General features: G+C 46.1%; 1 protein-coding gene across 2 annotated transcripts in view; it reads right to left on the minus strand.

Moving 5' to 3' along the window:
* The window catches only part of LOC120917048 (receptor-type tyrosine-protein phosphatase beta-like), a 132,999-nt gene that overhangs the window by 10,730 nt on the left and 94,940 nt on the right, over positions 1-27,329 (minus strand). For both annotated transcript variants that reach the window (XM_040328048.1, XM_040328049.1), the window contains 10 exons: positions 25,505-25,777; positions 17,025-17,162; positions 11,990-12,212; positions 10,619-10,737; positions 10,241-10,328; positions 5,884-5,931; positions 4,428-4,530; positions 3,350-3,440; positions 1,323-1,396; positions 1,098-1,232 (listed from right to left, as the gene is read on the minus strand). In XM_040328048.1, the coding sequence (XP_040183982.1) occupies positions 1,098-1,232; positions 1,323-1,396; positions 3,350-3,440; positions 4,428-4,530; positions 5,884-5,931; positions 10,241-10,328; positions 10,619-10,737; positions 11,990-12,212; positions 17,025-17,162; positions 25,505-25,777 (1,292 nt within the window). The remainder of the gene's footprint in view (positions 1-1,097; positions 1,233-1,322; positions 1,397-3,349; positions 3,441-4,427; positions 4,531-5,883; positions 5,932-10,240; positions 10,329-10,618; positions 10,738-11,989; positions 12,213-17,024; positions 17,163-25,504; positions 25,778-27,329) is intronic.

Below are 27,329 nucleotides of genomic sequence, written 5' to 3' on the forward strand. Positions count from 1 at the left end.
CCTGGAATGGCCTGGGGTGGAGCCATACAGGGAGGAGAGATGATAAAGGCAGCCAGGTGAGGGGGCCGGGCCTCTAACATGGAGAGCAAGGTAAGCTGCCAGACATTACTGCATATCCATGAAAAACATTGCATCCTAAAGGACTGGGCAAAGGTTGTATTGCTGTTTCCTTCACTTCCTGTCCTTAATCTCCCTGATGGGGACAGCAAGAGTAATCCAACATCAATGTAGCACCCTCCTAGTTCAGAGTAGGCTGCTAGATAAATGTAGTTAGCTCCTCTGTAACAGTGGAGCGTGGGTTGATTACTTAGGGCTGTTTAGTGTCTCACAGGTTGCTGTTCTGCTACATCCCCCTGTCTTCTAGACACTTCTACAGTAGAAGTATAGTGGGAGGAGAGCAGGAAAGGCAGCCTGAATATTTATGGAACTCTGGCCAATCCCTGGGGAGGTGAGGTCAGAAGGTACAGGGAAGGCCCATAAATATTCTGAGGCCTGGAAGCCAGGGGGCAAAGTTCCTTAGTCCAGTTCTTCAGGAGGTTACCCCTGGGGCAGAGAGGAAGCCAGAGGAGCCTTTAAAGACATTGAGATCCCAGTAAGGCTTTGCTGGGAGGGCTACCAGAGAGCTGTGTCCAGAGACTGATTGAAGTCAGAAGGAAGTTGGTGGGGGGGAAGCCCTACCATTCTGGACTGAGTGAGTGGAAGTGACTGTGGGGTGGCCTAACCCCCAAGCAAATGCAGTGCAGAGCAGTGAGACGCTGAGCAGCCCTCAAGTTGCTCTACAGTTCAGGGGTATCCCAAGCTACCCATCCTTATCCATGTTACTGTTCTAATAAAAACCCTTAAAGAAACCCCTAGACTGGTCTTTTAGCAAGAGGAAGAATGCCAAAAATGCTGTGTGTCTGGCTATGTATGCTATGAGTTGGGGAAATAGGTTCAAATTACCAGCGGCCCCTGTAGGGGTAGGTCTACATCTAATTCCATCTTGATTTTTTCTTTAGGGACTCCTGCTGCACGATCGTATAATCAGTCTCACTCAAGTTTTTTGGTCTTTACCTCACTTTTCCCTTTATTTTTTTTTTTTTTTTATGTTTTTGTACCTTTCCAAGTTCCACACATCTCGTCAGCATAGCAATGGCTCGGACATCTTTCTCCCAAACCATGCGCCAGAAATCGTTCAGGGTTCTAGGGAGCGGACCTTGCGCTGCGATGAACTCTTTCTTCATGATGAAGCCCTGGAAAAGAAAACAGACTTCTAGTGACCAGCCCAGAACCAGTCATTCTCCAACTCTGTCCAACCTCCTGTTATTTACTTATCTACTTACCGGGATGAAGTTTGCGTTGATGTAATCATCTGAGGAATTTTCATTCGTGGAAAGTGTAACTCGGGAAATATCATCTAACATGTTGTAAAAAAGAAAATACAAGATAATGTCTACAAATCAAAAACATAATAGAACTTAGCCTGGCTTAATATTAAAGTAATTGTAAACCTTAGACCTGAAATATTTAGCTGGATTCAGGTATGCGGGCGCATCCTTGCGGCGGCGTAGCGTATCGTATTTACACTACGCCGCCGTAAGTTAGCAAGGCAAGTACTGTATTCACAAAGTACTTGCCTGCTAAGTTACGGTGGCGTAGCGTAAATGGGGCCGGCGTAAGTGCGCCGAATTCAAATGAGGATGTGGGGGGCGTGTTGTATGTAAATGAACTGTGACCTGACGTGTTTGGCGTTTTTTAAGAACGGCGCATGAGCATGTACATACCAGAGTGCATTGCGGCAAAGTACGCCGCACGGACGTATTGGTTTCGACGTGGACGTAAATTACGTCCAGCCCTATTCACGGACGACTTACGCAAACAACGTAAAATTTTCAAATTTCGACGCGGGAACGACGGGCATACTTAACATTACTAGTCCAGCTATCTGATGGAATAACTTTACGCCTGAAAATGCCTTACGTAAACGGCGTATCTGTACTGCGTCGGCCGGGCGTACGTTCGTGAATAGGCGTATCTAGTGATTTACATATTCTACGCCGAACGCAATGGAAGCGCCACCTAGCGCCCAGCCTAAAAATTCAACTTTAATATACGACGGTGTAAGACACTTACGCCGCTCGTATCTTAGCCAAATTTAAGCGTATCTGGTTACCAGAATACGCTTAAATTTGCATTGGCGCAGATTCAGACTTAGGCCGGCGTATCTACTGATACGCCGGCCTAAGACTTTCTGAATCTGCCCAATTGTGTTTACTTCTCTCAATCCAGAGCACTAACTGTCATTTCTGTCTGCTGCCTCCTTCCTCTGCTATCTGCATGAGTTATTTCGTATGCCCCGTACACACGATCGAACCTTTGTCTGGCCAAATTCACATCGGAATTCCATTGGAGGAAAAGATGTAAACTCCGATGGAATTCATCGGAATTTCTGATGGAATTACTCCGATGGGGCATACACGCGGTTGGAATTAAAAATTTAGAAACTCAAACCTCAAAAGGACGTCAATTTTGTTTGGGAGCCACGTCACACGATCGCGCAATTGTCAGTTAAAGCGACGCAGTGCCGAATCGCAAAAAGTGGCCTGGTCATTAAGCAGCAATATGGCCCGGGGCTCAAGTGGTTAAAGAAAATATATATTTTATTTACCAGACAGTTTTCCTTAAAAATAAAAATCAGGAGATATCCTTTACCATTAATGAAAGCCCAATTTGTCCTGAAAAAACACATCTCAAAGGTGCAAAATTGTGCTTAGGCGTTAAGATTTGTTTTAGCCTTTGCCACAAAGGAGTTAAGCTGGCCATACGTGTTCCCAACTGATTGTACAGTCTCTGTGCATTCTCCTTTACATATACCAAAGGATGCAGTAAGGGCTGGACTGGGACAAAAATGTGGCCCTGGACTTCATCCAGACTGGCCCACTATGACAGGTCTCTCCCATAGCGGCCGGACAACTCCCCCCGGTCACCCGCACCCTCTCCCCCTTCACTAGCCACTAGCCACTCTTTATTAGAGTAGAACGGCTGGTACTGGTACTCTTATAGGCAGTACCAGTGGGGAAGCTACACATGATTTCACCCGGGGCAAAGAATCAGTTTGGGACAAGATTAGGCAGAAGTGAGAAACTCCCAGGCCGCTGTCACTGAAGCCGGCCCACTGAGCCATCGGCCCTCCGGGAAACTCCCTGTAGTCCCAATGGCCAGTCCATCCCTGGATGCAGTGTCAACTGCTAGTGCCAAGTCACCAATCTGCTAAGCAAAAGCCCCAGTAAAAGCATTGTTGTAGTTACAATCACTGCTTCTCCAATGACTAACAATACAAAATAAATCAATAAGTCTGTATAGTACTTACACGGCAGCACGTTTGTGTATCGGTTCTTTTCTCTGTTTTCTGGTTGATCGCCTATTGTTTTTGGTAGTCTTTTGCCGACAGTACATAATTTCTAAATATGATAACAAAAGGCAAAAATGTTAATTTGTGAAGCAAACCTCCCCTCTAATGCCTCGTACACACGATCGGAATTTCCGATGAAAAAAGTCAGGCGGAATTTTTTCATCTGATTTTCCGACCGCGTGTGGGCCCCATCTGAGGGCCAGATCCACATAGCTCGGCACCGGCGCAGCGTATCTAAGATACGCTACGCCGCCGTAACTTACTTGGCTTTGTTTCAAATCCACAACGAATTTGCGCCGTAAGTTGCTGCGGCGTAGTGTATCTCTGGCCGCGGAATTCAAATCGGCGATTAGGGGGGCGTGATTCATTTAAATGAAGCGCGCCCCAGCGCCGAATGAACTGCGCATGCTCCGTTTCGAAATTTTCCGCCGTGCATTGCGCGAAATGACGTCGCAAGGACGTCATTTTTTAAACTTAGACGTGACTTACGTCCATCCCGATTCACGGACGACTTACGCAAAAAAAAGAAAAAATTAAAATTTCGACGCGGGAACGACGGCCATACTTAACATGGCAAATCTAACTATACGCCGCAAGAAAGCAGCTTTAACTATACGCCGGAAAAAGCCGACTAGAGACGACTTAAGAGAATGCGACGGCCGCGCGTACGTTTGTGGATCGTCGGAAAAAGCTAATTTGCATACCCAACGTGGAAAACGACGCAAACTCCACCCAGCGGACGCCAAAGTATTGCATCTACGATCCGAAGGCGTACAAAGCCGTACGCCTGTCGGATCAAACCCAGATGCCGTCGTATCTTGGTTTGAGGATTCAAACTAAAGATATGACGCAGGAAATTTGAAAGTACGCCGGCGTACTCTCACTGTGGATCTGGCCCTGAGTTTTTTCAGTTTGCACTTGTAGTGCAAAGTGGATTTTCCTTTGGTAAATAACCCCCACTGTGTTAATGAAGTGGGTCAGAGATGCTAAAAAATCCCTGTTAATGAAAAGTCCTTGAGGAATAACCACAACGTACCTCGTACTCCGCACTGAATCCCAGGTTACAGTCAGCGCTCTGCTTCTCAAAGTGTTTGGGGAAGTTCGATGTGTTCATAGCTAGAGATTTCCTAACAACGCTCCTTCAGGAAGAAAGGAGGAACATTTAGTAAAGAGTTTGAGCATAAATAAACAAATTCTGCTATATATATATCTATCTATCTATATCTATGTACGTATATTTTATATATATATATCTATGTAGATATAGTGGAGAAAATAATTATTTGATCCCCTGCAGAGTTTTGTAAGTTTGCCCACTTACAAAGAAACGAAGGGTCTATCATTTTTATCAACCAAAAATCCCAATATGCGTATACTGATTGGTTAGCATGAAAGTTATAGTGTCTACAAGCTATGGTATAAATACTATAGAATCTTTATTTTAATATTAGTAATGGCGGCGATCAGCGACTTATAGCGGGATTGTGATACTATGGTGGACAATCTGATAACTAACTGACACTTATGACTCTTTTTGGGAACCAGTGACACTTATACACCCACGGGGCTAGCCCCCTTCACTGCAACGCAAACCCCACCATCTACCACCCCCCCCCCCCAAAAGACCCTCACCGACAGAACCACCCCCCACCTACTGCCCTTCCCCCCACCCCCACTCTTACAGACCTTCACCACCCAACTACCGACCCTCAACCCCCACTGACAAACCCCCAACCCCCACAATTACTGCCCTTCCACCCACTCCACCCACTACCACCACCTCCCTCCACTGACAAACCTCCTTCCCCAACCTCTCCCCCCCCCCTCACAGACCTTCACCACTCAACTACCGCCCCTCAACCCCCACTGACAAACCCCCAACCCCCACAATTACTGCCCTTCCACCCACTCCACCCACTACCACCACCTCCCTCCACTGACAAACCTCCTCCTCCAACCTCTCCCCCCCCTCACAGACCTTCACCACTCAACTACCGACCCTCAACCCCCACTGACAAACCCCCAACCCCCACAATTACTGCCCTTCCACCCACCCCACCCACTACCACCACCTCCCTCCACTGACAAACCTCCTCCCCCAATCTCCCCCCCCCTCACAGACCTTTACCACTCAACTACCAACCCTCAACCCCTACTGACAAACCCCCAACCCCCACAATTACTTCCCTTCCACCCACTCCACCCACTATCACCACCTCCCTCCACTGACAAACCTCCTCCCCCAACTCCCCCCCCCCTCACAGACCTTCACCACTCAACTACCGACCCTCAACCCCCACTGACAAACCCCCAACCCCCACAATTACTGCCCTTATACCCACCAACTACCACCCCCCTCCCTTCACTAACAGCCCCCCAATCCTCAAATACCACCCCTCCTTCCACAAACAGACCATACCCCCACCCGCTATTCAAGCTACAGCCGCTGTCAAATCCTGCATCTCCCTTGTAAGCACAAGAAGCAAACTTACTGAACGTTTGAGAAGGACATGCCATTGGCTTTCGGTTTGCCTTCATTCCTGTAATAGAACAAACAGATACAATGTATTTATACCAAAACTCTCCAGTGAAGAAAAATGCAGGTTCATGAGTCCAGATACAGCAAATGCCTAAATTCCAATGATGGAGAAAGTTTTACAAAGTTTAGCAGGGTCAGTTTACAATGTCTGCTGCAGACAACAAAGATGAACCAGGTACTGGTGATGAGCGAACTCTTCAATGGAAAATTGGTGCATTTTGTCGAAAAGGTCACAGTTTTAGTGAAATGAAAGTGGTTGAAAAACCACAGTGAAGTGACTGGCCTCAGGTGATACACAAAGCTGAAACAAATCCTCCTACATAAGTTGTACCTGTTTATCTAAAGCCGTCTTTCTCCTACATCCATTCAAAGTGCAGAAGTTACACAGGCTCTCTCATCTCTGAAAAAGCAAGGGGCTGAAGTCACATCAGTGAGGAGAGCTCTGAGAGCTTATTGGAGAGAACAGACACACACCCTCTTCACACAGCTCACAGGAACAGAGCTGAGGCCGTCAATCACAGACTGTGTTCTGGAGATTCCTCCCCTGTCACCATTGGTGTCAGGAAGACTTGTCAGAAGTGACTCATGGTGATAGCAGAGGAACGAGGCAGCAGACAGAAATGACACTTTCTGGATCAACTGTGGGTATAGAATTGGGTATTAGGAATTGTACGATTTTTTTTTTTATGGTTGAACTGGATGGACTTGTGTCTTTTTTCAACCTGACTAACTCTGTAACTATGTAACTATGGGCCAGATTCACAAAAGAGATACGATGGCGTATCTCCTGATACGCCGTCGTATCTCTGTGATCCGCCCGTCCTAACTATGCGGCTGATTCATAGAATGAGTTACGCATAGATAGCCCTAAGATCCGACAGGTGTAATTGACTTACACTGTCGGGTCTTAGGATGCCATTCTATGCCGGCCGCTAGGTGGCGAGGCCATTGCGGTCGGCGTAGAATATGCAAATTACTAGTTACGGCGATCCACGAACGTCCGCGTTACCCGTCGCTCTAACTTTACGCTGTTTCCGTCGAGATACGCGTCGTAAAATTAGGGCTGAGCCCTAGGTGTTCTAAGCCATGTTAAGTATGGCCGTCGTTCCCGCGTCGAAATTTAAAACATCACGCCGTTTGCGTAAGTCGTCCATGAATGGCGCTGGACGCCATTTACGTTAACGCCGAAAACCAATCATTTAGCGCAATGCACGTCGGGTAATTTACACGACGGAGCATGCGCAGTACGCTCGGCGCGGGAACGCGCCTAATTTAAATGGTGCCTGTCCCATTTGAATGGGGCGGGCTTGCGCCGAGCGCATTTACGTTACACCGCCGCAAGTTTACAGGTAAGTGCTTTGTGAATCAGGCACTTACGCTGCAAACCTGCGGCGGTGTAACGTAAATGGATTACGTTACGCCGCCGCTGCGTAGTGGAAATGTATGTGAATCTGGCCCTAAAACTTGCTGCTCTAGATTGAGACAGGTACACACTATAGTGGGGTATGCTTTGTTCATATTTCATGTCAGAGGCTTACAACCACTTTAATTGAAGTAAATGGGGAAGTTTTGTTAGACCCATTATTTTATGTTTTTGCACAGGAAAAAAAAAAAAACGGGTAAATTTAAAAATGAAGGTGATAGCACACAAATACTAATCAGGTATAAACAAAGGAATACACATATGATAGCAGAATAAAATACACAAAACTATGCAAAAAAAAAAAATTAAAACACCTTCTAAAAACCCCAAAAATATTTTTAGTTTTTTTTATTATTTTTGAGCAAATTTCATTTAGCTCAATGGGCTATGCAGACATTTACCGGTAAAGTAGGACATCTCTTTGTATTTAATGCCAACTTGCAATTTCCTATGTTAGTCTTCCCTCTAGTGGTCAATTGCTATGCTGCATTGTTTTTTTAATACATCCCTTAGTCTGAAATGGACAAAAACTAATATTTTCTTTATTTTGTAATATGTACAGCAAGCGTAAGACTTCCAGTATGATTACACCTCACACAGATCTCAGCCATCCTCCTGACTATGGGGTTGAGGTACTAAAACTGGAGAGTGCAAAATCAGGTGCCGCTCTGCATAGAAACCAATCAGCTTTCAGATTTTATTGTCAAAGCTAAAAGTGGATGTAAACCCCCCCAATTTTTTTTTTTTTTTATGTCATAATGTAGAGTATAAGATTCCCTATCATCTGTGCCCAGTCTTGCCACACAGAGTTAATCACATATCCTGGTAATATACAATGAACTTTGGATCACTTCATATTATGATAAACATAACATAACATATGATAAACATGTCCAAGCTAGATATGTAAATAACCTGTAACACAAAGCAAGAACAGAGAAACGGACTTTATAATTTGGCAAGTTTTTATCTGGAATTCTGTTAATTTTCACTGAACAATAAAAGAGGATTGCTCAGAGCTGGATTAACTCTGTGTGGCAAGACTGGGCACAGATGATAGGAAATCTTATACTCTACATTGTGACATAAAAAAAAAAACAAGCTGAAGTTAGAAGCTGATTGGTTACCATGCACAACTGCACCAGATTCTGAGTGCTCCTGCTTTAGTAAATCAACTCCAATGCCTTCTGCTTGTCTCTCCAGGAGGATGGTGTCATCTTTATTTAGGCATCATCCGGGGTCAGACACAAATCAGCCTCATCTTGTTACAATGCTGAATTCTAGGCAAAGTCACTGCAATGGAACTCAAGCCTGACTTTTACATGATAAACGTTATTGATGCTATGACATGTATTCACATATACCAGATGAATTACTCAAAGTCTGACCGTCTCCTGTAGTATGTCTTCAGTCTCTGACCATCTCCTGTGGTATGTCTGCAGTCTCTGACCATCTCCTGTGGTATGTCTTCAGTCTCTGACCATCTCCTGTGGTATGTCTGCAGTCTCTGACCATCTCCTGTGGTATGTCTGCAGTCTCTGACCAGCTCCTGTACCATGTCTGCAGTCTCTGACCATCTCCTGTGGTATGTCTGCAGTCTCTGACCATCTCCTGTGGTATGTCTGCAGTCTCTGACCATCTTCCTGTGGTATGTCTGCAGTCTCTGACCATCTTCCTGTGGTATGTCTGCAGTCTCTGACCGTTTCCTGTAGTATGCCCGCAGTCTCTGACCATCTTCTGTAGTATGTCTGCAGTCTCTGACCATCTCCTGTGGTATTTTTTCAGTCTCTGACCATCTCCTGTGGTATGTCCTCAGTCTCTGACCATCTCTTGTAGTATGTCCGCAGGCTCTGACCATCTCTTGTAGTATGCCAGCAGTCTCTGACCGGCTCCTGTAGTATGCCCGCAGTATCTGACCGTCTCCTGTAGTATGTCCACAGGCTCTGACCATCTCTTGTAGTATGCCCGCAGTCTCTGACGTCTCCTGTAGTATGCCCGCAGTCTCTGACCATCTCTTGTAGTATGTCAGCAGTCTCTGACCATCTCCTGTAGTATGCCTGCAGTCTCTGACCATCTCCTGTAGTTAGCCCGCAGCCTGACCATCTCCTGTAGTATGCCTGCAGTCTCTCACCGTCTCCTGTAGTATGTCTGCAGTCTCTCACCATCTCCTGTAGTATGCCCGCAGTCTCTCACCGTCTCCTGTAGTATGCTAGCAGTCTCTCACCGTCTCCTGTAGTATGCCAGCAGTCTCTCACCGTCTCCTGTAGTATGCTAGCAGTCTCTCACCGTCTCCTGTAGTATGCCCGCATTCTCCCACTGACCCAAAAAAAAAAAAAAAAACAACACTCTGCTTTTGAGCACTGCCAGCTGCCAACAGCATTGTAAGTTGAGTGACATTTCTTAAATAGGTAAGGGGCAAGGCCACCTGGCGACATCACATTGTGGCACCGCCTCCTTGTGACATCACCGACCAGTGCATGCTGGAGGGGTCCCTAAATGGCAGTTTGGAAATGTGGTCACCCTAGATGGAACACACTTGCTTCCTGAAAACACATCCACCGATGATCCTGAAACACACTCTTTGCTGATTTTTACACCAAGAAATTCAGATGTTTAAAAAAATCCCAGTTCTAAAATGTTCTCACAGCTACAAATCAGATTCAAGCTTGGTTTGGAGGTCTGAATTTAATTGGCTATACAGGAAACAGAGAGCGAGGAAGTTATAGAGCATAGGCTCCAGAAATGACCCTCTCTTTGTCCTCCTGCTCACTGTCTATGAAGCACTGGAGCTATGTATGCATAGGGGCCACAGAGGTAAATGAGGTCCCTTTAATGCTTGAGATTCCATTTCATTAATACTTGTATCATAATGAACAATTGATTTTACCTTCTTCTGTACCAGACGAAGTATCCTACTAACGCAGCAATGACAAGAATGCCCAGAATGGTTCCAATGACAGCACCGGCAATAACCCCTGAGAAGGACAGATATAAAATTATCTATATTGGGCCACAAGAATAATGTAAAACCAAAAGTGACAACTGGCATCCTTAAAGTGATTGTAAAGGTACGGACCTGGCAGGAAAAGGGTTAAATAAGCTTTTGGAGTGCTTGGATACTGCCATTATGTGAGTAAGAGACCGGGGGGGGGGGGGGGGGGGCACGCGCCCCTTGGATTTCTTCTTTGATAAACAGATATCTTTGCACAAGGCATGGAATTGCTATATAGAGATTTTTCTTTAGCACTATTTATCATATACATACCTGGGTTCTGAGGTGTTGAAACTTGGTATGAATAAGGAAAAAATGTCACAAGGCTAGTGTCTGTGTTAATTGTCCCATCAGGCTTATACTCGATCCGCGTAAAACCTGCAACTGTAACGCTGTGAAGAGATGTGCACAAGAAACATTCATTGAAAAACAAACCACACATGTGATTGTACAATTCAACTTTATTTAATCCATTTGTGAACATAACACACTTATTTTTATTGTTATTCTTCTTTTAATATTGTAATTGTATCTCCCAATTGCAATATTAAACAAATGAATACTGTCACCTTCTGGCTGCAATGGCACCTGCAGCTGCCGCTACAGGTTGAAGACTTATTTTGTCGATGAGACCTCCAGTCTGCATGTGATCACAGCTGACATAGCGATCACATGACCAGGAACCTGTCTGAGCCAGAGGTGGTGGATCTGAGTTCCACCAAGTTCCAGCTAAAAGCCCTGGTGAGAGACAAGGTTTCACTTGTAAACACAAAAGTCGGACATCTGTGTTTACAAGTGATAGTCATGAGTAGGGGGCAGAGGGCCAGAGCCAGAGGTGGTGGATCTGAGTTCCACCAAGTTCCAGCTAAAAGAAAGGCCTGGTGGGAGACAATGTGTCAATTGTAAACACAAAAGCGGGACATCCATGTTTACAAGTGATAGTGGTGAGCAGGGAGCAGAGGGCCTGAGCCAGAGGTGGTGAATCTGAGTTGCACCAAGTTCCAGCTGAAAGAAATACATAATTTTACTGTAAAAAGATGTGTTATGATAGCCATAGGCGTGCGCACATAGGGTGTAAGGTGTGCCTGGGCACACCCTAATCACCCTGTACTATGCAGATTCCCCGTGCTGCCTGGCTGCAGAGAAAGGGACTGGGGAATCTCTGTCCTCAGTCCCTTTCTCTGTCTCAAAAGTTAGACATCAGGGGTCTGTTTAGACCACTGATATTTCACCAAAGCCCCCAAACAGGGCTCCTAAAAAATAAAATAAAAAAATATAAAAAAAAATAATAATAATAAAATTGTAAAATAATAATAATAATAATAATAATAATAATACAAATAAAGATAAACTACTGACACCGATCTCTGCCCTGCTGACAAAGCCCTGCTGACTTGCCCACTGCCATATATGGTATATTACACACGCATGTGTGTTTGAGCTTTGGTGTGCACACCCTAATGCCATAGATGATGATATGATATGACCTATGATATGATGATATGATGATATGACCTATGATGATAGCTGTGTTTGCTTGTGTTGTTACTACAATAGAAGATGAAAGTTACTGATAAGCAGCTACTTGGATGGACTAAAACACAAAATCTCTGAAATCAAAAATGACATAATATCAATCATTACCAGTAGGTTGTTACCGCTTGCAGGGGGCTGTTATAATAAGAGTTCTTTGCACTACCATCTCCAATCAGCACCGTTTGTTGTCCATTATTCGCCGCCGTATCCCTCGCCCACCTCGCTTTTGAGGTTACGTTTGTGATCAAGGATACATAAGATGAGGATCTTTTGCTGGTAAAATCGCTGTAGGTCTTGGTTAAAACGTCTTTTGATGGAAACTTATCTACAGCTGAAAGAAGTTAAAAAAGCACAGTCATATAAACTATAAAGGAGGATACCTGTGATCTATACATAATAGAAAAGGAGGGAATTCCAGAAGTCCTCCAGGTAACCCTCTCCCACCCAATGAACACCTTTGGGATGAGTTGAACCCTGATGGAGAACCAGGTCTTCTCATCCAACATCAATACCCCGACCTGAGTTAGGTCGGCCATGTATCTTGAATAGAAAACGATCTTTAGATTGATCTTTACACCAAAAGCATTTTATTAAAATAAATTTGATAAAGAAAAAAAAAAAAAAGACTTACCGTATTTGCCGGCGTATAAGGCGACCGGGCGTATAAGACGACCCCCTAATTTTACAGTTGTTTTTTAAGATTTTTTGCCTGTACTCATCGTATAAGACGACCCCCCTTCCGAGGCTTCCGACGTTTCATATTTCTTCCTTCTGGAGCCATATTCTTCTTCCTTCTTGCTGGAGCCAATCACGGTGAGCGTTGTATTCTATTAATAAATACAAAGCCTGCTTGGATTGGCAGAGGCTGTAACATCATCAGCCCACGCTTCTCTGACTCTCAAAGCCAATCCGAGCAGGCTACTGTATGTGTATTAATTTGAATACATCACTCACCGGGATTGGCTAAGAGGAATATACTGTATGTAGCCGAAGCTACATACAGTATTACCGCACATCCAGCAGGCATCCGAGCAGCTGACCCCTGCTTTTTGGACAGTTTTTTTAAGTGTAAAAGGTAGTCTTATACTCCAGAAAATACAGCAAATAAAAAAAAAAAATAGAATTTAAATAAAAATTGTTTTTTTATATATATATATATATATATATATATATATATATATATATATATATATATATTTTTTTTTTTAAATAACATTGATTTTGAGTCATGACATCATTGGAAATGGGGCGATTTGCGGCGTTTTCTTACCGCGATTTGTCGCGACAAATTGCGGTGTTTTTCCCCGCGATTTGCCGCGACAAAACGCAGCGTTTTTCCCCGCGGTTTTGTACAGGTCATTGGCATCAATGTAAAACGCCCAAGCCGCCCGATTCGCACGTCAAAAAAGGGTCCGGGACTTGTTTCAAATTCAGGCGTTCGGCGTTCTTTCGGCGTTCAGCGTTTTGCGTTGGAGATGTGAACCATCTCCATAGAGAATAATGTTATTTTTCCCCTCTTGCGTCTTTGAGCGTCGCGCTTCAGGCGACAAAACACTCAGGTGTGAATGCAGCCTTAGATTTGCCTATCACTGGGTCAAGGTCTTCTGGTTAGAGGGTGAGGGGGTCAGAAGCATGCACTCCATATACCACAGAAGCGCCAGAAAGAACTTAGGCCCAGATTCACAAAGCACTTACGCCGACGTATAACACGTTGCGCCGACGTAAGTGCCAATGTGCGCCGTCGTATCTGTGCGGCAGACCCACGAACAGACATGCGCCTAAAAACAGGCTACACCCCGTCGACGTATCTTGCACACGCCGGCGTAGGGTGGGCGCACATATGGGCTGGGCGCATGGTGCCGCTCCCATTGATTAGCCATTCAAACATGCAAATGAGGGAAATATGGCGATTCACGAATGTGTGTGTGCCCGGCGCATGCTACGCGAGATGCGCGTAAGTTGTACGTCCGGCGTAAAGTTATTCCCCATAAATGAGGTGCAACCCGGCAACAGACATGCACAGGTCTGCACCAGGGAACACAAGCCGGCGTATTGTGCGTTGGACGTGTGTTTGGCTGGGCGTACGTTATGTTCACGGCGTACGCACTGATCCGGCGTAGCTTAGGCAGTTGTGCCGGCGTGGTTGTGAGCAGGCGTAGGGGGGTGCTGTGCATGCGTCCACGTCACGGCGCATGCGCAGTTCGTGATACCTACCTGTCTGGCGCTCGGCCCGTCATTTGCATGGGGTCACGCCTCATTTGCATGGGGTCACGCCCACTTCCACCTACGCCGGCGTGCGCCTTCGAAACTCACGTCACCCTGGCGCAGCGTTGGGAGCACTGGCTTGCTGAATGCAATGCTTGCCTCTCCGCGCTACGTTGGCGTGGCGTACGGTGTTTGCTCTACGGCGGCGTAATGTGCGCCTTGCTCTCTGTGAATCTGGGCCTAAGTGATCAAAGAAATCCCTTTACAATTTCTCTTTATTAAAGCGGGGGTTCACCCTATCGACGGGAAAAAAAAATTTTTTTTTCTTTTACCTTAAAATCAGGCATTGTAGCGCGAGCTACAGTATGCCTGTCCCGAATTTTTTACCCCCGTACTCACCTTGTAGTCGTCCATCGAAGATACCGGGGAATGGGCGTGCCTATGGAGACGGAGGATGATTGACGGCCGGCTCTGGCGCGTCACGCTTCTCCGGAAATAGCCGAAATAGGCTTGGTCTTCACGACGCGTGCGCATAGCCTGTGCGCAGGCGCCGTGAAGAGCCGAGACCTACTCCGGCTGTCTTCGGGGAGAGTGACGTGCCAGGGCCGGCCGTCAATCATCCTCCCTCTCCATAGGCACGCCCATTACCCGCGGGAGCCGAAATCTACGATGGACGACTACAAGGTGAGTACGGGGTTAAAAAAATCGGGACAGGCATACTGTAGCTCGCGCTACTATGCCTGTCTCGATGGTAAAATGTGTCGGGGGGGGGTGAACTACCGCTTTAAAGAAGAGGATTTTTTTTTTTTTTAAATAGCTACTGTTAGCTGTAGGCTTTTCAGAGGGCATTTAGCATTACTGTCAGTGTGAAAGAGCTCTAAAATACTCTTCATTTATTTAACAACATCAGCCCCGGACCATTTTGTAGCTAAAGGACCGGGCCACTTCACTGCGTCTCTTTAACTGACAATTGCGCGGTCGTGCGACGTGGCTCCCAAACAAAATTGGTGTCCTTTTTTTCCCACAAATAGAGCTTTCTTTTGGTGGTATTTGATCAGCTCTGCGGTTTTTATTTTTTGCGCTATAAACAAAAACAGAAAAAAATTCTATATTTTTTACTTTTTGCTATAATAAATATCCCCATAAAATATATAAAAAAAAACGATTTTTTTCCTCAGTTTAGGCCGATACGTATTCCTCTACATATTTTTGTTAAAAAAAAATTGCAATAAGCGCAAAAGTTATAGCGTCTGCAAAATAGGGGACAGTTTTATGGTATTTTATTTTACTAGTAATGGCGCCGATCAGCGATTTTTATCGTGACTGCGACATTATGGCGGACACATCGGACACTTTTGACACTATTTAGGGACCTCTGGGCCATATTCTCAGTGAAGTTACGATGGAGTATCTCAGGATACTCCATCGTAACTCCCTTTTTTGGCCAGTGTATCTATGCTCCTGATTCTTAGAATAATTTTTGCATAGATACACTTAAGATCCGCCATCTGTAAGTCACTTACACTGGCGGATCTTAAATGCAATGACGCCGGCCGCCGCTAGATGGCATTTACGTGAAGGAGTCATTTGCGTATGCAAATGATCCTTCTACGCCGATTCCCGAACGAGTTCGCGTCGCGTAACCGTCGCTAACGTCGTTTGCGTAAGCGGAAACTTACTCCTGCTATATGAGGGGTAAGTTTCCGCAAGTCTCGCGTAGGCCATGTTACGGATGGCGTCGGGTCCCCGTCGTGTTTTTTCGTTGGGTACGCCGTTTACGTAAGTCGTTCTTGAATACGACTTTACGTCAATGACGCACACGTCGGCGTCATTGATGTTTTCCGCCGAGAACTGGAGCATGCGCACTGGGCTTTTTGCAGCCCGGCGGAAGCCCAGTTCTTTCGCATCGGGGGCGCGCTTCATTTGAATAGAAGCCGCCCCCTTGGAGATCCGCCAGGCTACGCCGGGACACTTACACTCCGCCGTCCCAACTTATGGAGCAAGTGTTTGGGGAATACAACACCTGCTCCAGTAAGTTGGGACAGCGGAGTGTAAGTGCCCTAAGTGCAGCAGGCGGATATTTAGAGAGAATATGGCCCATTGTCATTTTTACAGCGATCAGTGCTATAAAAATGCGCTGATTACTGTGAAAATGACACTGGCAGTAAAGGGGTTAACCACTAGGGGGCGCTGAAGGGGATAAGTGTTTCCTAGTGAGTGATTCTTACTTTTAGGGGGCGTGGCTTGGCGTGTGACATCACCAATCGTCGTTCCCTATGACAGGGAACAGACGATCAGTGACACTCTCACTAAGAAGAACGGGGAAAGGTTTGTTTACACTCACCTCTCCCCGTTCTTCAGCTCTGTTAACCGATCGCGGAAAAACACGCGGAGATCAGGTCCGTGGGTTCCGCGGGCGCGGTCACGGAGCTCATGACCGGGTCGCGAGCACGCCGCTGGCGGCGCGCACGAGACCCACGGCTGGGCTCTTAAAGGCAACGTACCTGTATGTGCTTATGCCCAGCCGTGCCGCTCTCCCGACGTATATGGTCGTGCGGGGGTCCTTAAGCGGTTAATTGGTAATCACAATTTTGGTAATCACTCAAACTTTTTTAAGAACCTTCGTACACATAAAAATGAGCTGCCAAAGTCTTTGTATTTCTGTCCATCAAGTTTGGAGATTTAGGCAAGCCATAAACTATGTGATCTAATTGCAGGAAAGAAAATTGCACGATTTCCCCATCAGCGCGTTCAGTGTTGATGGGGGGAATCCCTCCTAGCTTTATTGTGTTGTGCTGGCCTGGCGGGGAGCCTTCCCTGCTGTCAGAACACAATGCTTGCTGCTGGCGGCTGTACAGTATATGCAATTTTATTAGATCAGGTTTCATTTTGTTTAAATATATTCTCCCTACTCCAAAAATAAAAATGTTGACCATACCATTATCAGTTGTTACAATCACGGCATACGGGCCGACAGGCCCATTTGTTTCATTGAACAATCGGAAAGTGTAAGAAATCTGATTATAAGAAGATGCTTTTAATTCTATCACGGAGCTGCCGGTTGGAAGGGGCGGAGCTGAAACAAAGGAGACAACAAATATTTATTTATCGCTAGCGTCATCACATTGTATGTGTTCAAGTTTGCTGAGATTTTCCATATGCATTGAAATACATACAGTGGGCCAGATTCTCTCTCGTACAGCCGCGTATCTTTGTGCGGGCGTAACGTATCCGATTTACGTTACTCCTCCGCAACTTAGACGGGCAAGTGCAGTATTCTCAAAGCACTTGCTCCGTAAGTTGCGGCGGCGTAGTGTAAATCGGCCGGCGCAAGCCCGCCTAATTCAAATTTGGAACAGGGGGGCGTGTTTTATGTAAATGTTCTGTGACCCGACGTGATTGACGTTTTTCACGAACGGCGCATGCGCCGTCCGTGGAATATTCCAGTGTGCATTGCTCCTAATACGCCGCAAGGACGTATTGGTTTCTACGTGAACGTAAATGACGTCCAGTCCCATTCACAGACGACATATGCAAACGACGTAAAATATTCAAAATTTGACGCGGGAACGACGGGCATACTTAACATTGGTACGCCGCATATACGCCTCATATAGCAGGGGTAACTTTACGGCGGGAAAAGCCTAACGTAAACGGCGTATCTGTACTGCGTCGGCCGGGCGTACGTTCGTGAATTCGCGTATCTAGCTGATTTACATATTTCGACGCGTAAATCAGCGTACACGCCCCTAGCGGCCAGCGTAAATTTGTAGTTACGATCCGACGGCGTAAGAGACTTACGCCGGTTGGATCTAATAGAAATCTATACGTAACTGATTCTAAGAATCAGTCACATAGATACGACCGGCCAGACTCAGAGATACGACGGCGTATCTGGAGATACGCCGTCGTATCTCGTTTGTGAATCTGGGCCAATGTGTAGATGTCAGGAAAGTTTGGGGAGAACTTCCGATTGGATCGCCTAGGCCACATATTTCCCGCTAGGCCTTGTCATGTGGCCTCGGCGATCCAATCGGAAGTTCTCCCCCAACCCCACCCCACCCCCCTGCAGTCTTTTGGGACATGTCACAGGTCCCAGAAGAATGCCAGACCATTCAGCAGGCGCAGCACGACTTGTGCATGTGCAGTGCGCACCCGGCTGTGACAGCTTGTGGGAGAGGAAGAGAAGTGACAGTTCAGATGACAGGTGAGTGTTTATTGAAAGTCAACGGCCCGGATTCTCAAACGAGTTACGCCGGCGTATCTCCAGATACGCCGTCGTAACTCTGAGTCCGAGCCGTCGTATCTATGCGCCTGATTCTTAGAATCAGTTACGCATAGATTTGTATTAGATCCGACCGGCGTAAGTCTCTTACGCCGTCGTATCTTAACTGCATATTTACGCTGGCCGCTAGGGGCGTGTACGCTGATTTACGCCTAGAAATATGTAAATCAGCTAGATACGCAAATTCACGAACGTACGCCCGGCCGACGCAGTACAAATACGCCGTTTACGTTAGGCTTTTCCCGGCATAAAGTTACCCCTGCTATATGAGGCGTACATGCGGCGTACTAATGTTAAGTACGGACGTCGTTCCCGCGTCGAATTTTGAAAAGTTTACGTTGTTTGCGTAAGTCGTTCGCGAATAGGGCTGGGCGTCATTTACGTTCACGTCGAAAGCATTGGCTTCTTGCGGGTTAATTTGGAGCATGCGCACTGGGATACTTTCACGGACGGCGCATGCGCCGTTCGTAAAAAGCGTAATTTACGTGGGGTCACATAAAATTTACAAAACACACGCCCACATCTACCACATTTGAATTAGGCGGGCTTACGCCGGCCTATTTACGCTACGCCACCACAACTTTCGTTTGAGAATACGGCACTTGCCTGTAAGAGTTGCGGAGGCGTAACGTAAATAGGATACGTTACGCCCGCACAAAGATACGCCATTCTACGTGAATCCGGGCCAACAGCTACACTTTTTGTGGCTGGTGACTTTTGATAAACACCAAAATGACTGGAGCTCCGCTTTAACCTCTTGGCGCAGAGCGGCCGCATATTTTCGTGCAATAGCGCCGACAGGGCTGTGCCTGACGCAAGTGACCGGTGGCTCACAAAAAGTATTTTTTTCCTGATCATGTGACCACAGTGACAGCCAATCACAGCGCTCATGTGGCCATAAGCCCTGCCACGCCTCCTAGCATAGCAAACGCTTTAAAGCACCAAGGGGTTAAGAACATAAACAGTCATAGTTACATAGTTAGTCATATTTAAAAATACTTTATTATATTTATTGTTCACACGTGTTTACAACATGAGACTTAGAGCCGGTTCATACTGGGGCGGCACGACTTGCAGAGCGACTCGGCCAGGCGAGATGCCCACGACTTCAGAGGAGACTTGCAAAATGACTTCTGTATTGAAGTCAATGCAAGTCGCCCTGAAGTCATCCCAAAGTCGTACAAGAGCCATTTTCTAAGTCGGAGCGACTTGAGTCTCTAATATTAGATCGGTTCCATAGTACAGAGCGGAGCGCGACTTATCAGGCGGCTAAGTCGCCTCACATGTCGCCCCTGCGTGAACCGGCTCTGATTGAATTGCTTATTACTTTGGTATAATATAGACAAAGTGGTCACACAAGGTTGAGGCTTAATCCATTTTCTCCCACTTCCGGCGAAAGATCACCGCAGAATCTACAGCGATCTACGCTATGTCCAGCCCTTCCTCCGCCCCACGATCTCTTCTGGGAGACACACAGGTCACAGAAGACAGCAGGGCTGTAGGGAACTAGGCTGTGAAGCCGCAAGGCTCTTTAATTAGGCAAATTAGGCGGTCGCCTAAGGCCTCACACTCACAGGGGCATCGCGGCCGCCTAACTTGCCCAATACATTACCCCAGTTTTGAGGGACAGGGGACCTTAACGCTGCTGTGCTCAGGCAGCATTAAGAGCCCTGACTCAGGAGCGGGGACTGCCAACGTCCCTAACAACCAGTGAATATCGGGGACACCACCCATTGTGGCGTCAATGGCCCAGCATGCCCTCAGTCAATGACGTCACAAGGGGGCGGGTTCGCCAGGTGACATCACCGGGTGACCCACGCCCCTTAGTTATTAAAGAGCAGGATCTGGGGGCCACCTTGTTAAAGGGGGGCTTCCCGATTCCGATAAGCCACCCCACCCGCAGACCCCCACAACCACCAGCTAGGGTTGTGGGGAAGAGGCCCTTGTCCTTGAATTATTTTCCCCATCATGGGTGTGAGTGGAGGCCCCATGTTAAATTTTGCCTAAGGCCTCACAAAGCCTAGAGCCGCCTCTGCCTGATTCCCTTACCGAAGATGGCAGTGCCTCCACCCAAAACCGAGGGTCAGCTTCGGGTGAGGACATTGCGGGCACCCAGGACAGGTAAGTGTCCCTATTTTAAAAGTTAGCAGCTGCAGTGTTTGTAGATGCTGACTTTTATTTTATTTTTTTCAGGTGGACCTCCGCTTTAATTGCAGTTGCATATGTAAATGTGTTTCTCACGCTTTTATGTAAATGCACATGAATGTGGGGAGGGAATAAGCGCTACACCAGTTGATGGTAACCTAGATTCTTCGCATGACCGCAGTCTCCATCTGGTCTCAGGCCCTGTGGTCCACAGTCCAGGGGGTCTCCAAACTACGGCCCTCCACCTCCAGTTGTTCAGGAACTACAATTACACATCTCCCAACATTTTGAGATGGGAATGAGGGACACCTACTAACAAATGTATGTAGGCATAGGACACGCCCCCTGCCACACCCCCTTAACCACTTAAGCCCCGGACCATATTGCTGCCTAAAAACCCAAGGGGTTTTTACAGTTCGGGACTGCGTCGCTTTAACAGACAATTGCGCGGTCGAGCGACGTGGCTCCCAAACAAAATTGGCGTCCTTTTTTCCCCACAAATAGAGCTTTCTTTTGGTGGTATTTGATCACCTCTGCGGTTTTTATTTTTTGCGCTATAAACAAAAATAGAGCGGCAATTTTGAAAAAAAATCAATATTTTTTACTTTTTGCTGTAATAAATATCCCCCAAAAACATATATAACATTTTTTTTTTCCTCAGTTTAGGCCGATACGTATTCTTCTACCTATTTTTGGTAAAAAAAATCGCAATAATCGTTTATCGGTTGGTTTGCGCAAAATTTATAGCGTTTACAAAATAGGGGATAGTTTTTTTGCATTTTTTTTTTTTTTTTTTTTTTACTACTAATGGCGGCGATCAGCGATTTTTTTCGTGACTGCGACATTATGGCGGACACTTCGGACAATTTTGACACATTTTTGGGACCATTGTCATTTTTACAGCAAAAAATGCATTTAAATTGCATTGTTTATTGTGAAAATGACAGTTGCAGTTTGGGAGTTAACCACTAGGGGGCGCTGTAGGAGTTAGGGTTTACTTTGTGTGTGTTTACTAGTGTAGGGGGGTGTGGCTGTAGCAATGACGTCATCGATCGTGTCTTCCCTATAAAGGGGATGACGCGATCAATGCGCCGACACAGTGAAGCACAGGGAAGCCGTGTTAACACACGGCTCTCCCCGTTCTTCAGCTCCGGGGAGCGATCGCGACGGAGCGGCTATAAACAAATAGCTGCGCCGTCGTCCCGGATCGCTCCCCGAGCGGACCCGACCGCCGCATGTACCGGGGGGGGTCCCGATCGGACCCCCCACCCACGTCTAGCAGAGGACGTACAGGTACGTGATTGTGCCTGTCCGTGCCATTCTGCCGACGTAAATGTACATGAGGAGGTCAGGAAGTGGTTAAAGGAGAATTAACCCCCAAAAAAGGTAAATTAAATCCACATGGGACTTTTTTTTACCACTACTATTCCTTTATACTGGCTTTTAAAATGTACAAAATGGGAAATTTTTCCTCTATGGGACTTTGGACTCTCCGACGCAGGGTGCCCTGTGTGTCGGATCCTGTCTCTGGGCCCGCAATCCCCCTCTCTCTCACAGGTCTTTTTTTCAATCGGTCTGACTTTCGGCAGCGGATTCTTTCCCTGTTTTTCCGAATGGATGCTATATTGGTGATTTTCAAGAAATACATGGTCAGAATTTACATTATACTATTGTAATGTGATTACTGTAAAGCTTATTTAACATATGCTGTACAATGACCGATTACTGCTATTTCGCTTTTTATTTAATCTTAAGGCCCATACACACGATTGGACTTCAAACAAACTTTTCTGTGGATTTTTGTTTGAAGGGAGTTGGCCGTGAACTTGGTATGCATACACACGGCAGGGCTTTTCCAGCAAACGTTCCTAAAATCACTGTTTTTTCAGCTCTTTACCGCCACCCTTCGGTCAACTTCTGCTATTGTTGGTTGATTTTAACATTGGTTCTGAGCATGCGTCTTTGTACTTTGGAGAAAAGTCCGATGGACTTCTGTACACACGATAGGACTTTGCACTGTAGGACTTTTGTTGCCGAAAAGTTTGTCCGTTTGCAGAGCAAAAATTTGTCTGATGAAAACCAAAAAAGGTTGTCCGATGGAGCGTACACACAGTCAGATTTTTTTGAAAACCTGGGAAGTTTGTTGTCAAAAAGTCTGACCGTGTGCACTGATAGGTGGCACTGATTAAGCATTACTAATAGGTGCCACTGGCTGATAGGTGGCACGCACTGATGGGTGGCACTGACTGGCTGGTACTGATAGGTGGCACTGATGAGGCAGCACTGATGAGGAGGCCCTAATATGCAGGACTGTTGGGCACTGATAGGATTAGGTGGCACTGATATGCAGCACTGATGAGCAATGATAGGTGGCACCGTTTATGCATTACTGATAGGTGGCACTGATGGATAAGTGGAACGCACTGATAAATGGGCACAGATGGGTGGCACTGACTGGCTGGCACTGATAGATGGCACTAAGTGATGAGCACTAATAGGTGGCACTGATAGGTGGCATGCACTGATGGGCACTGATAGGTGGCACGCACTGATGGGCACAGCACAAAGGTGGCATGCACTGATGGGCACTGTTAGGTGGCACACACTGATAGGTGGCAATGACTGATGGCTGGCAGTGGTACTGGCTGGATGGGCACTGGTTGGATGGGCACTGATGGATGGCACTAATGTCACTGAGCATTTATTGATGGCTGGCACTTATAGGCACTTAGGCAGGAGAGGATTTATTTTTCTATTGTGCCTCTGCAACGCCCATCCTGGTACACCCTGCACTCAACCTCAATAAAGCAGCAGCGGGCGGCTTGTCAACAAGATGGGCTGGGTGTAACAAGATGTCCGCTGCTGGCATACTGTGGCCGAGTGCAGGGTGTACCAAAATGACATAGTCATTTCTCAGGCGCCGCGTAGAGCTGACCTCAGCTCTACATCTTCGGCAGCTCAGAAAAGGTTCGTACTGCACAAGCGCCGCGCCTGCGCAGTACAGGGAGGTCCTTAGCCACCGGCAGGACATCGGCAACACAGAGTGTGACTTCATTTAACGAATGTGATGGCTCCGGTCGCAGATGGGATAATGATGCGGCTGCACCCCCCTTTACCCGCCGGAGGACTCGACTCCACCCCTCTCCGCCTTCCAGGCGCTGATTCCGCCTGCTGATCACAGGTATTGGCGTGAGTACAGGTATTGGCGTGAGTACAAGTACTTGCGCAAATGCTCGGTATCGGTCCCGATACCGATACTAGTATTGTTTCGGGACAACCCTAGTTATATCACAATTCTTAACTTGTTTAAATAAAATATATATTTGTTGATACATTTCTGATTGTTTCTAAAGGTTCTCTGCCTCTCAAAGTCCCATAGAGCGGGGATAAGCAATTAGCGGACCTCCAGCTGTTGCCAAACTACAAGTCCCATCATGCCTCTGCCTCTGGGTGTCATGCTTGATGCTGTCAGAGTCTCGCTATGCCTCATGGGACTTGTAGTTTGGCAACATCTGGAGGTCCGCTAATTGCTTATCCCTGCCATAGAGGAAAATTTTCCCATTTTGTATTCAAGTTAGAGATGTGGGCGGAGACTCCTTTCCCACAGATTGACTACACAACTAGAATAATAAAAAATTTACAAATGCAGTCATTTAGAATTTGGATGAAAGGTTTAGCGCTGGGAAACACTTTTTGAAAGATAAAAAGTGCATTTTATATACAACTCTATAGATCAGACCAAAATGAGGGACAAATGAGGAGGAAAGAGGGACAGAGGGACATTGCTCCAAATCAGGGACAGTCCCTCGAAATCCGGGTCAGTAGGGAGCTATGCATTTCCCATCATGTCTAGTCATGTCTGTAAATGTCAGAACTTTACAATGCCTCTCGGGACGTGTAGTTCCGCAACAGTTTGGAGATCCCTGCTCCACACCAAAGGTACCCCCCATGCAGTAGTGTATTTAGGTTTTGTGCTGCCCTAGGCCTGACTAAACTCGTGCACCCCCTAATTTAAATATGACCCACCCTTTCCTGTCAAGGCCACACCCCTTTCTGTTTAAGACCCACCCTGAAATGTTCGAGTGGGGGAACGAGTTCTGAGGGCCTGGAGAGGGGGGGGGGCCTAATGGATTCCCTTAATTTGCATAGATTTCCTCTCACTTCCTGTTTGGCTATGGAGCAGGAAGTGAAGGGAAATCTGTCAATAGGACAGGGATGGTAAAAAATAAACTGACAGAGGTTATAACCCTCCCTTACTTTATGCAAAATGGGAAAAAAAATTGTTACCTAGAGTTCTACTTTAAGCACAAATTTCTGATAATTTTATGGAGAGGACTAAGAATATATAACCATGCCAGTGGTGCAGCAGAAAACATATTGCACATTGAGGAAGGTTTGTGGTCCAGGATGATAGGACAGTCAAAAATAGAAGCATCGCCCCCCCCCCCCCACAGTTGTGGAATGCTGACCTCCTGCATACCGGAAGCAGTAAATAGAAGCAAAAAGGTATGGACAGCCGCACTCCAATAAATGTAAAAAACTATAAAAGCCTTTAATCCAGTAAAAAAACACTGCACAAACAGAGAAACAGCAATCGGTGGGATGATATACTGACACGTTTCACATTGTTATACAATGCTTAGTCATAGCATACCGGAAGCAGTGTGGCTGCTTTATAGGGGTGCTAGACTAATTTGCCTCTCAGCCCAGTCCGCCCCATAAGACTGGCGCTACACTAACAGTGTAGCGCAAGCCGGCGGGGACTTATTCTGTGCTGCCCCCCCTGCAAAGTGCTGCCCTAGGCCAGGATACAGCGTTGCCTCCATGTGCATGGAGAGTAGACCCCGCCCACAAGCTTGTGTGACCAGTAGATGTAAAAGGGAACCTGATGCTAAAAATTGATTTGAACTTTTTCAAATGTACAAAAAAAATCAATTCAATTCTCCTGTTATCAGTACTCAGCTAAAGATATATATATATATACTCACGTGCCGAAGCAGTCCCATTCTGTATCGTTACCGCTGTACTGTCTTTTCCACATGACAAGGTGCTTACTGTGATGGTGTAAGGGGTGTAGGCACTCAAACCTGTTATATTGTATTCTTGTTTTCCATTAGTGATGCAATTACTGGAGATAGTTTTACGTTGGGTTCCATAAGTTATGGAGAAGCTGGTAAAGTTTCCTATTGGACATTTCCATTGCAATAAAATAGACTCTGAAGTGAACCCGCTCACGTTAAGTTCAGACACGGGCTCTGGAACTAAGAAGAAAACAATAAAAATGTAAACTGCATCACTTAAATGACAAACTATGATCTAATTTGTTAAAGGGTATTGGTTCATTAAATGTTCACCATACAATCACCAATACATCATGATAAAACGAAAAACAATATAAAAAAAATAGAGCGACAATTTTGAAAAAAAATCTATATTTTTTACTTTTTGCTATAATAAATATCCCCCAAAAATATATAAAAAAAAATGTTTTCCTCAGTTTAGGCCGATACGTATTCTTCTACCTGTTTTCCGTAAAAAAAAATCACAATAAGCGTTTATCGATTGGTTTGCGCAAAATGTATAGCGTTTACAAAATAGGGGATCGTTTTATGGCATTTTTATTAATATTTTTTTTTTTACTACTAATGGCGTCGATCAGCGATTTTTTTCATGACTGCGACATTATGGCGGACACATCTGACAATTCTGACACATTTTTGGGACCATTTTCACAGAGAAAAGTGCTATAAAAATGCATTGTTTACTGTGAAAATTACAATTGCAGTTTGGGAGTTAACCACTAGGAGGCGTTGTAGGGGTTAAGTGTGACCTCATATGTGTTTCCAACTGTAGGGGGGCGGGACTGGACGTGTGACGTCACTGATCGTCTTTCCCTATATCAGGGAACAGGCGATCACTGACACTGCCACAATGAAGAACGGGGAATGTGTGTTTACACTCAGCTCTCCCCGTTCTTCAGCTCCTGTGACCGATTGCGGGGCACCGGCGGCGATTAGGTCCGCGGGACCCGCGGGCGTGGTCACGGAGCTTCGGACTGGGCTCTTAAAGAGGACACCCAGCCGTGCCATTCTACCGACGTATATCGGCGTGAAGGGGTCCTTTTAGTGGTTAAAGTTCATGTGTGCCTGTAAAGTCCCAATACTTTTAGCAATATAGTGTATCAGAAGCAAATTATTATATGGAAAGATTGACCTGCTATATGTTCAAAGTCAATCTGCACTTTGCATACACAAAAATACAAACTTACACTAATGAGAATAAAGCAAAGGTTAAATACATAAAGAACTAGGGGCCAGATTCACAGAGCAGATACGACGGCGTATATCCTGATACGCCGTCGTATCTCTGTTTCTATCTATGCGACAGATTCATAGAATCAGTTACGCATAGATATCCATAAGACCCGACAGGTGTAATTGTTTTACACTGTCGGATCTTAGGATGCAGTACCGCGGCCGCCGCTGGGGGGAGTTCACGTCGTAAACCAGCGTCGGGTATGCAAATTAAGAGTTACGGCGATCCACGGCGGTTTTTCGCGTTCGCTACGTCGCCGCTAGTCTAGTTTCCCGTCGCAAAGTTAGTCGTTTTTTTTGGTGCCTTAACTTTACACAGCAATCGTATTGCTGTATAAAGTATGGCCGTCGTTCCCGCATCGAAATTTAAAAAATAACGTTGTTTGCGTAAGCCGTCCCAGAATACGGAATTACGCTACACGCGTCGCCGTTCGAAAAAATGACATCACTTCGCGCAAAGCACGGCGGAAGTTCGGAAACGGAGCATGCGCGGTAGGTC

This window comes from Rana temporaria, chromosome 11, assembly GCF_905171775.1.
Source record: "Rana temporaria chromosome 11, aRanTem1.1, whole genome shotgun sequence".
NCBI classification, from domain to species: domain Eukaryota; kingdom Metazoa; phylum Chordata; class Amphibia; order Anura; family Ranidae; genus Rana; species Rana temporaria.